Source organism: Hakea prostrata, chromosome 7, assembly GCF_041222555.1.
Source record: "Hakea prostrata isolate BN-2017 chromosome 7, UWA_Hpros_2, whole genome shotgun sequence".
Lineage (NCBI taxonomy): Eukaryota > Viridiplantae > Streptophyta > Magnoliopsida > Proteales > Proteaceae > Hakea > Hakea prostrata.
This window is the reverse complement of record NC_142606.1, coordinates 40,675,720-40,686,084: the sequence shown is the minus strand read 5'-3', so window position 1 is coordinate 40,686,084 and position 10,365 is coordinate 40,675,720. Positions and strand designations below refer to the sequence as shown.

Below are 10,365 nucleotides of genomic sequence, written 5' to 3'. Positions count from 1 at the left end.
CATAGGTATGTCTCATTCCCACCTTTCAATTGAATCTGCACATTTGGAATGAGTAAGTCACGTACCTTTAGTATGCATCGAAGTGTATATGAACAATGGCTCGGTTGGGGCATACTCCACAAAGCGCTTTTCAAGAACCATCTATGGTTGATGAAGATTGGCCAACATCTCTTTTTGTTAGTTGCCAAAGTCCAAAAATGTTTCATTAAGAAGGCCAAGTTCCAATCTCGTAAGCATTTGAGCCCTAGCCCACCTTTCAATATGGGATGACCAAACGCATCCCAAGACACCTTATAGCTGCCGTTTTCAGAATTTCCTTTCCAAAGAAAGGTAGCTGTAATACTCTCAAGTTGTTGGATGATGTTGTTCGGGATGTAAAATACATTCGCCCAATACGATATGATTCCTCTAAGTACGGATTGAATAAGAGCAAGGCAACCAACAAATGATAGAGCTCGGTTTCTCCAACTCTAAATTCTGCCCTTCACCTTTTGGATGAGATTATTAAAGGTTGTCCAATTAGGAAATTTAGCTTCAATTGGAGCCCCTAGATAGGTAATTGGGAACTCCCCTGCAGGGATGTGAAGGAGTTGTTCAAAAGATAGGACAAGATCAGTCGTGCAATTTACCTACATTAAATTAATTCAAGTGTTACAAAAAATAAAAATAAAAAATCTATGATAAGCCGCACATGTGATTTTCGCTTGAGAATAATTAGAATAAAATATAAGAGATGACATACCATGTTGATTATTTAAGGGCCGAGGAAAAAAAGGAAAGAAATCCTATTTAGAAGCTACAATTACTAATTAGGAACTGAGTAAAAAAAAGAAAAAAGGAAAGAAATCTTATTTATGGAAGCTATAACTCTCCTGTTTAAATAAATTTGAAATTCCAATTAGTTCGGTATTTCCTTTCTAGTGCCCCCAACATGAGGTCACATTACAGTAGGGGAGTGGTCGAATATGGTCATTCCACAACATAATTAAATAGCATAAGTCCCAAGAGAACAGGAAGAAAAAAAAAAAAAAACAAAACTTGAACTTCAGTTTAATCTAACGGTGATAAGCCGAGTGCATCTCGGAGAATCCGAGTTCAACAACAAGTCTACAACTCTAAACTCCAGTTTAAATATAACTGAGTTCCTTCTTACCCTTTCGCATCTCTCTCTCTCTCTCTCTCTCTCTCGCAGCAGCTCTGTATTCTCATCTTAAGAAGTTCATCTATGGCACCAACGAAGTCCAAGTCTATGGAAATAAAAAAGAAGAGCAAGGCTATATGTTTGAAACGTAAGGAGGAGGAGCAGAGCTCTTGGTCTGATGTTCCGACTGATATTTTAGAGAACATCATATCAAGGCTCTATTTGAATGATATTTCCCGTTTTAATGCAGTTTGCAAGCACTGGAGTTCGGTACAGTTCCCCTCAAATCAACTACTTATGGGATACTCTCGCTCGCAGAATTTTCGTCATGAAATTCCATGGTTAATGGCTACAAATTGGGTTGACCGTATGACTTCACCATCTATGCTTGTTGAACCATCTTCTTATTCTTCCAAACACAAGAAAACCCACATTGTTAAAATTGAAGGCATCGAAGAACCAGCTAGTGGTCCTCGGCTCTGTAGTTCCAAGTTCGGTTGGGTCTTGGTTTCTCACTCTAATTCTGCATCTGACTCTGGTTCGGGTTGCTCTTGCACTTCATTCTTCCTTTACTCTCCCTTTATCAACCGGAGGTTTGACTTGCCTGATTTGGGTTCCCTTTTCGATGTTGCAACCTTTTCAGCACCACCCACTTCTCCTGATTGCGTGTTCTTTGTTTTGCATTATAGTGGTAAAGTTAATATCAGTATATGTCACATTGGAGAGATGGTTTGGTCTTCATACAGTTTCTCTAGTGGTATTTTACCGATTAAAGATGTTGTCTACTTGAAGGGGAAGTTTTATTGCTCCACTGTAAGAGGTGGATTGGCTACCTTTGATGTTGCTCAAAAATCATGGAATGTTTTCACAGAATCTACGGAGATGTTGGACATTCCATGGTCAAGTTATCAAACTTTTATGGTGGGAGATGAGAATGATGGGGAGCTCTACCTGGGTCTTTTGGCTTTTTTGGGTTGGCGTGCTTCGGTTCGCAAGCTAGACAAATATGAGATGAGGTGGGTCAGGGTTGAAGACTTGGCATGTAAGTCATTCTTTATTAGCTCTTGTTGTACATCTTTTATGATTTCGGAGAACAAGGGAACAAAAAAAATGATGAATAGGATTTATCATTGTCCACCTGACGAAGCACCAAAGTTCTACTCTTTCAGAGCACGGAAAAGTTACCGATCTTCTAGTCAATATGGTGATCTCCCTATCAACATGAACTATTTTTGGATCGAACCCCCATATAAAGAAGAACTCAAAAATTGAGTGATCATTGAAATCCATCTATAAAACCGAGTTTGTATGATAAGGGCTCCAGAAGGAAACACATGACATTCTTTTGTAGTTCTTTTTATGGTACATTTAACTCTTTGTAGTTTATTTTTTCAAGATAGAGCTTTCAATAATAATATGAATTTTTTCAATAGAATCTGAAGTTGTAAAACACCCACATTCCATATCTGAAATTCTGTTTTTCCTTCTTTATGACACCCAGAAAAACCCAGAAGAGGAGAAGAAGAAACTTTCTTTTAAACCAAAATCCAGATAGAAGAACCAAAGGTATTAATATGGAAACCTTTACTTGGGAAAAATTTGAGGCTCCATGCATCTGTACTAATGTTAGGGTTTATTAATTATTAATATAATTATATGTCCAAGGGAAAAACTAGAAAATCACTTTTAGGGCAGTTACAAAATATATGGTTATATATTTGTAACCACAGTATCACTTGGGTGATCACATTATTCTTATGTGAGATTTTCCAAAAAAATGGCTCCCTCTCTCTCTCCATCTCTCCAAGAAAACGTAGGAATGGATTTTTTCTTCCCTTTGTTTTAGATTTCCATATCATCCTTTCACATGGCATTTGGATTGTGGAATTTATTTTCTTTCCTAGAGATTGCATAATCAAACCGGTGACCAGATTGTGGAGGAACAAGGATGTGGATCCAAATTACTTCCGCTACAGATATTCTGTATTATTAGGAGAGCTAATCCAGGTAAGGATCTTTCCCTCTTCAATTAATCGAATTGAGATATATAGAGTTTTTACCAACAACTAACATAAGCACAGAGAGACCAGGTAGAAAAACAGAGCAAGGGGTGAATAGATGAAGAACTGAATTCATCTGAGGTGATGAATCCAAAGCCCAATCAACCCATGGAAATTTGGAAGTTTAAGAGTGAAAGATAAAATATATATATAGAGAGAGAAAATGGGATCAGGGGATTAAAAATTGGAAAGATAGAGATAAGTGAGGGAATCATGCATTTCTTGAGCCTTGAATTGGGTCGGCTACATCTCCTATTTAAAGAAAATCCAAACGACGCTGACACAGCTCTCTCTATCTCTCACAGAAGAGTCTGTTTGTGATTATACAATAGATACATTACTATTGAAACACGAGACAAAGGTTCAGTTAATGAAAGAGAGAAAGACAGAGAGAGATTTGAAGGAATTGTACCATCTTGGCATCGCACCTAAACGACGGCAACGACCAAGGTTGGTGGCTTAAAAGGTGGGGGAAATCGGAATGGTAGAAGGAATCAGCCAGTGAGAGAAAAGACAGAGAGAGATTTGAAGGAATTGTACCATCTTGGCATCGCACCCGAACGACGGCGATGACCAAGGTTGGTGGCTTAAAAGGTAGGAGAAATCGGAATGGTAGAAGGAATCAGCCAGTGAGAGATTTGAAGGAATTTGAAGCCAAAAGGAAGTGAGGCCTGCAACCAACCTATCGAAGCTCTCAGTCGTCCGAGAAGGCGAGAACTTTTCTTTCGAATGAAGACAAATGGGTTTGGGAACAAATTCAAGATTTTGAAATTTGGAGGGGTTTGTTCGATTTAGTAGGACTCAACCAAACCGTTTGGGTTAGGTGGAAAAATCGAGAAATTCTCTTTTAATAATTTTAAATAGCACATGTGCAAAATCCATGGCCAGATTTTAATATAGCACCCAACTTTCCATCTAACCATGAGCTGTTTAGAGGCTCCCAAGCAAAATCCACTTTCAATAATAATATGAATTTCCAGAGAGGTAGTTTATAAGTTTGATTGCTGTTTGTCCAATTTATGATGATGTTAATGCTGTTTGTTTGTTTTGCAAACAAGTTGGTCATTAATTGGTTAAGCACTTGTTTGGAAGCTTTGTCTGGAGTTTTTTTCAATAAGTATATTGTTTGGGGTTGAATTGTTTAAAACAAAGATTTGCTTATATTAGATAGTAACTCCCTACTGCCAATCTAAGGCATGGGATTCAAATCCATCTTGACATCATAAATCATACTAAACTCTTCTATTTTAAATGTAGAAAAAATTAAGTATGAGTTTTGCTGTAATTATTTTTCATTTGTCAGACAAGTTTCTCTTTTGAGTTGGAAAACGTCCATGGATGCTTATGTTTGATCAAGTTGGATGTTTGTTTTCCCGGAACTATTTGAAGTTTTCTGATATATTGACCCATTCAGTTTGATTTGCACTCCTTCGGAGCCTCAAGTATTCTTCGAGTAGAGGTACCCTTTTAAGCATCGTATATTATACACACTAGAAAGCATTCGAGCATCATCCAAGGGTTAGCCCAAGTTTTCAGGGTTTGAACCCAGTTCATGTGTCCATCGTGCGTGGTCGATTAGACTCGCTCGGAGTCGCCGCATCCACGTCTTCTCGGCCGGTGCTTTTTTGTGTGTTAGCCAGGTGCTTGGCCGGCTAAGAAAGCCATGCACTTAGTTAAACGCAAGCCAACTTCTAGACTTTTATCTGAATCTTCCTGGGAAGGACCCGGAGTGGGCTCAGTTTGTTCGCGAGAGGCTTGAAACGAGTCCACTGTTATTGGGGGAAAGCAATTGAGCGAAACTAGGGTTATGGTAATATTGCTCCATTATCACTTGGTGATCGATCATGAGTTAGAAATGACCTCTATAGGAAGAGCTTTTTGCATTGGGTATGTTTTTTGTTCCCTCATAAAGGCATAATGTTTACTAGTGTTTTTGAGATTTCTAGTTTCATGGTTTTCTCCTCAGCCTAGGGCTCAGAATATTTAAGGTCCTATTAGTTCGTTCACCTAGCCTGATTGTTGATAGTAAGTTGCCTTCATGGACTGTCAGGTGTATCCAGGTAATCAAACCATGATTTTGCTTAATCTAGATATCAACACTAGGAATTTTAGTGGACATTATTACCCATTGGATGGCTCTGCTAGTCAACTTCATGCGGCAAAGTAGAAGCTCTTGGCGCTAGTTCTTTCTGTTTATCCGTGATTTTGCATGGATAATGTGATGCTCATGTGGACATGGTAACTAACCTATGTATTCAACAAGCCAAACCTTAAAAAAAAAAGAGCCACACCATGCTTGGTTAAACTATGCAAAGGGGGGAAGCTAGATCATGCTTATTCAAATTTTTGTAGATAGCTCTTTTTATAGGCCCCTTATTACTTGAGATATCAGGAAAACTCAAAACAAGGGCAGGGGGCCACCAAGCATGGGAGTTGGTTTTGCAGCAGTCACAAAACATGTGTGAAGAGCGGAGGAGAGAATGAGAAGTTAGTAGTGAGTTGAGTCAGCTATTAGGTCAAGTGTTATGGGTTGTATTATGGATTCAGTTATTAGTTAGCTATGAGAATTGTTTGTTTTTCTGGGAAGGGAGAGAGAGAAGAAGGGAGGCATTGAAGAATTTATATTGGGTTTGGGCAAGGAGAGTTACAGGGAGTTCTGGCCTCTCATTTTCAGCATTATGTTTGCTTTGAAGTTCTGAACTTGGTGTTACTCTGTTTTGCTGAATCTATTCTTAATTGGAGTCCTAATTTGTGTGAAGAAGAGGCTGGTGAGTGTGTGAAAGGTGGTAGATAATATTTCTATAATCCACTAACTAACATCTTTCCTTCTTCTTCTTCTTCTTCTTCTTCTTCTTCTTCTTTCATTATTTGGAGGAAAACAAAGACAATTGAGGCTTATCAAGTGAATTGACGATCTTGAATGCAAAAGAAAACTCGAATGGAGAGATGTCCTTCTTCCCACGGAAGTGAAAATGTGTTTATTGGTTGTTGACTTTTGGGAATCAAGCAATGATATCAAACCAGTTTCTATTTTCTTTTTTGTGACGCGTTGCTCTCCTGAGTTTGTTTTGATCTAGTTACATGGTCAAACACCCAACAGCACTATGTGATTCTCCCTACCTTCCTCCCTGTTTATGAAGAAAACAGAAGACTGAAGTTTTCTTTTCCTCAATCACACATGTATTTTGTGTTTTTTTTTACTCGCTCATGGAAATATGTTGCACTTTTCTTGATCAAAGGTTACTCTGAACTTAACAAAAATTCCTATATTAGCCATCATCATGAATGAGATCCTATAAAGATTTAGTAGGATATACTGTAATAGGTGCATGTCAACGCACCAAAGCATGAAACTATCGCTTCAAAGCTTGTAATAATATTACAGAAGTAAATCCTGATTGAAATACATAAACACAATATATGGATATCTGATAATCATGCCATAGTCTAATTACAGAGATAGGTTTTGTTATACTTAGGTTCATGATCAAAGAACAGTGACTGCACAAATGAAACACCAAAGATCTAATCTTTCAAAGCCAGGAAAACATACCAATCCTCTAGTTGTTATGGTGACCTCCCCGTCACCAAGAACTATTTTTGGATTGAACCTCTATATTAGTAAAAAGGATGTATTCCACTTTCTGTTTTGGGTATCAATGATGTATAATTTTTTTATTTGTGCTCTCACCCATGCCTCCTATGTTTTCTTGAAGGTCTTATAACAACTGATCTAAACTTCCTAATGATTCATAGACTAGTCTTATCACAATTGAGAATATAGACATTTGTTATAAATTTTGATTCGATAAGTAGATATTGTGATAATCCACGTATTGATAATTGAAGAAAGGAAAGTGAAAATCAACTAGAAATTTCAAGAAACAGACATGGTTGAGGGGGGAACACTATACCATTTAATTTTGTAGACTAAAATTTAAGGGATGTGAGATTATCATATTGGCAACTACACTTTCGCAAGCGATGTGAGACCAACACAACTATTGTCCACGAACTATCCAAACTTGGCAGCAAATATGCAATTAAAGGAATTGCATGTTGACAACTGTTCAAATTTGTTTACAGTTGACAAACCCATTGGTCATCTTAAGAGTTCAGTCAAATTCAACATGAGTGGATGCTACAATCTAAGGTATGTCCCAAAACTGCAAGAAGTTATCTGAAATTCAAGGACCTGATAGGTTGGGATTTGGAAAATTTAGAGAAGTTGTGTATCAATAGATGCATTTCTATTGGAAATTACTTTGTTTGTACATATTAGCCTCATGTAGGACGTGTCTAAACAAGATAGAAACAAAAGATTTCTTGAAATGCAAAATGTCTGCAACTATTGGATATACCATCCAAGGAGCCTTTGTGAGCGAATTTTATAGGATACTGATGATTGCCTGATTGTCAGATTCTACCTCAATATGAGTTAACTTGAATCTTGAGCCCAGATCATTGTTTGTCGAATGGCTAATGCTTCCACTTTAAGGATATCCTGAGCTTTCACACCTTTCCCAAAGCAAAATATCATGATGATCTCTTGCTATGCCTCCATATCTTGCTACTCGTCTATTCTAGAATAGAGATCCATCCACATTTAACTTAATCTAAGGTTGAATAAGTGCCTCCCATTTAATGTTAATGGGACGTTTTTGATGGAAAATTTCCTCAATTTTAGGGCAGTAAAATTGGAGACCTTTCCATATTTGGAAGTACGTTTGAATAACTGTTGTATTGTCAGAGGAGTCTATCTAGCCGGTACATGCTTTCCAATATAGCCAAAGTGCAGTAAAGATCTTGAGTGTGGATGCTGAAGCTGTTGCTGATGGCTTCTGAGTTATCATTTGTAAGACTTTGTTCTCAATATCTCCAGTTATGATCATATTAGAAATTGAAGGGCATGCCAAACCTCCTGTGCAAATGGACATTGTATGAAAATATGATCTGGGGTTGGATTGTCCTCACCACATCAAAGACAACTGGGGGAGCATGAGCATCCTCGTTGGAGTAGATAAAGGGGGAGGGGGTTTTAAGGACCCCTTGATGCATAATAGAGCATTACTAAGTAAAGTGACTTGGAGATTATTTTCACACCAGAAGCAATTTGGGCACAATTCCTTAAAAATACTTACTTCCAAAACACATCATTTCTTGAAGTGAAAATGGGTACTATCCCTCACGGGCATGGAGAAGTATTATTGAAGGTAAAGAAGTTCTTAAGCATGGGCTGATTTGGAAGATTGGGGTTGGGGATCATATTGATGTATGGAAAGATAGGGGTGCAAGTTTGGCCCTAGCGGCCCTGACCCGCCCTAAGCCCGCCCTGAGCCCGAATAGGGCTTGGGCTAAAGATTTTGGCCCTTAGGGCGGGTTAGGGCCAAAATATTCTGGCCCTGAACTAGGGCCAAGGGCGGGCCTGGGATTACTCTCTGGCCCGCCCAGCCCATCCCGGCCCGTCCCTGATTTTGGTCCTGACCCAGGCCCTGATTTTGGCCCTAATTTTGGCCCTATTCTTGGCCCTGACCCAGGCCTTGATTTTGGCCCTAACCTAGGCCCTGATTTTGTCCCTGTTTTGGCCCTGATCCTGGCCTTGATTTTGTCCCTGATTTTGGCCCTGATCTTGGCTCCGACCTGTGCCCCGTTTTGGCCCCCGATCCTCGGCCCTGATTTTGTCCATGATCCTGTCCCTGATCTTGGCCCTGATATTAGCCCTGATCCTGGCCCTGATTTGAGTCTAAAGACTCTAGACCCTCCACCCACATGGAGAGGAATTAATTGTAATACATATGGGTGGATACTTGACACGTGTCAAATTTTAGAAACATGATCATGTTTTGTAGAAAATTAATAAAAATAAATTATAACCTCATTACCAATGTAATAAGCATCTATTTGATTTTGGCCTTGATCTTGACCCTAATTTTGGCTCTAATCTTAATATTAATTTGACGATGATCATGTACTACAGTACTAGATTTTTACTCTGATCTTCATACTAACATTGATATGAGTCTTGATTTTGACATTTAGTCACTTTGATCATATTAGACTATTAATTCATTTTTTATATTATTTTAAGGTAATTTTTATTTTTCCAACAAAGTCATTTTAGTTCAATAAAATATTGATTTTGTTTTTTGACTAAGGCAAGATAATATATTATAAATAATAATAACTATTACATAAATAATTAATATCTGACAAATCTATACCCCCAACTTCTCATCATGAATATCTAACAAATCTATTGTGATATTTCAAAAAAAATTTATTAAAAACATATAGCTATGTTTGTAACTAAAACATCATTTTCTTTAATTATGAAAAAAATACATTTTTTTTTTGAATACTAAATTATGGTGGATTTACTTGTTAACAAGGTTTTGAATATGATTTTTTTTTTTTGTATTGAATAAAGATATCAATTTATTGAACAGTTATGAATGAAAACATACCTACCTACGGCTTAAGTTATTGATTTTGAAGATAAAATTTTCATTTATCAGATTCATTTTGAATTCTGAATCTCTAATGTTTCTAAGTTTACAAAAAGAGTTTGTGTGACATTCTCTATAATTTACTTGAATTTCAAATATGCCTAAATTTAATTACAGTTATTCTCTCTACTTATTCTATTTCATGAATAATTTTAACTCTTTGTTGCTGGAGAAAAACCAAAGGAAAAAATAGAAGAGAGAGAGAGAGAGAGAGAGAGAGAGAGAGAGAGAGAGAGAGAGAGAGAGAGAGAGAGAGAGAGAGAGAGAAACTTGAGGGAAAGACAAATTAGAAATTAGGAATGAAGTTTGACAATTGTCTTAGAAGTTAGAAATTAATTGAGAATTGAGGTAAATCTTTTTCTTTTTCCCTTCGACCTTACATATAATAACCATAATTTTCATCGAATAGCAAATTAAAAAACCCTAGAAATTTGGATTTCTCTATTTCTCTAAAATCTAAATGGGTAAAAATAGTTAAATACATATTGAATATAAGTTTTGGATTTTTTGGTGACATCTTTACTATTTTATTTTCCAGAACTGAGTTTGGAATTTAAGAATTTAATTACTTTAATATGTATTTTAATTACTACCTACCTTACATTTGATATTTACGACCAAAGATATGGCCAATTAAAGCTAGGGACAAGGCCAATTA

At 37.1% G+C, this 10,365-nt stretch overlaps 1 protein-coding gene across 1 annotated transcript; it reads left to right on the top strand.

Annotated features, from left to right (window-relative positions):
- The first annotated feature begins 1,225 nt into the window (after positions 1 to 1,225).
- On the top strand, positions 1,226 to 8,145 carry LOC149011158 (F-box/kelch-repeat protein At1g57790-like). The gene is made up of 4 exons (XM_089162574.1): positions 1,226 to 2,183; positions 7,288 to 7,354; positions 7,889 to 7,968; positions 8,084 to 8,145. The coding sequence occupies exons 1-4, from the start codon at positions 1,226 to 1,228 to the stop codon at positions 8,143 to 8,145; spliced, it is 1,167 nt and encodes a 388-aa protein (XP_089018700.1).
- Positions 8,146 to 10,365: the final 2,220 nt, after the last annotated feature.

Coding starts and splice junctions, on each gene's coding strand:
- LOC149011158 (XM_089162574.1), top strand. CDS start 1,226: ATGGCACCAACGAAGTCCAAGTCTATGGAAATAAAAAAGAAGAGCAAG. Junction 2,184..7,287: donor CAGGGTTGAAGACTTGGCAT/GTAAGTCATTCT, acceptor ATTTGTTTACAG/TTGACAAACCCATTGGTCAT. Junction 7,969..8,083: donor CAGAGGAGTCTATCTAGCCG/GTACATGCTTTC, acceptor CAATATCTCCAG/TTATGATCATATTAGAAATT.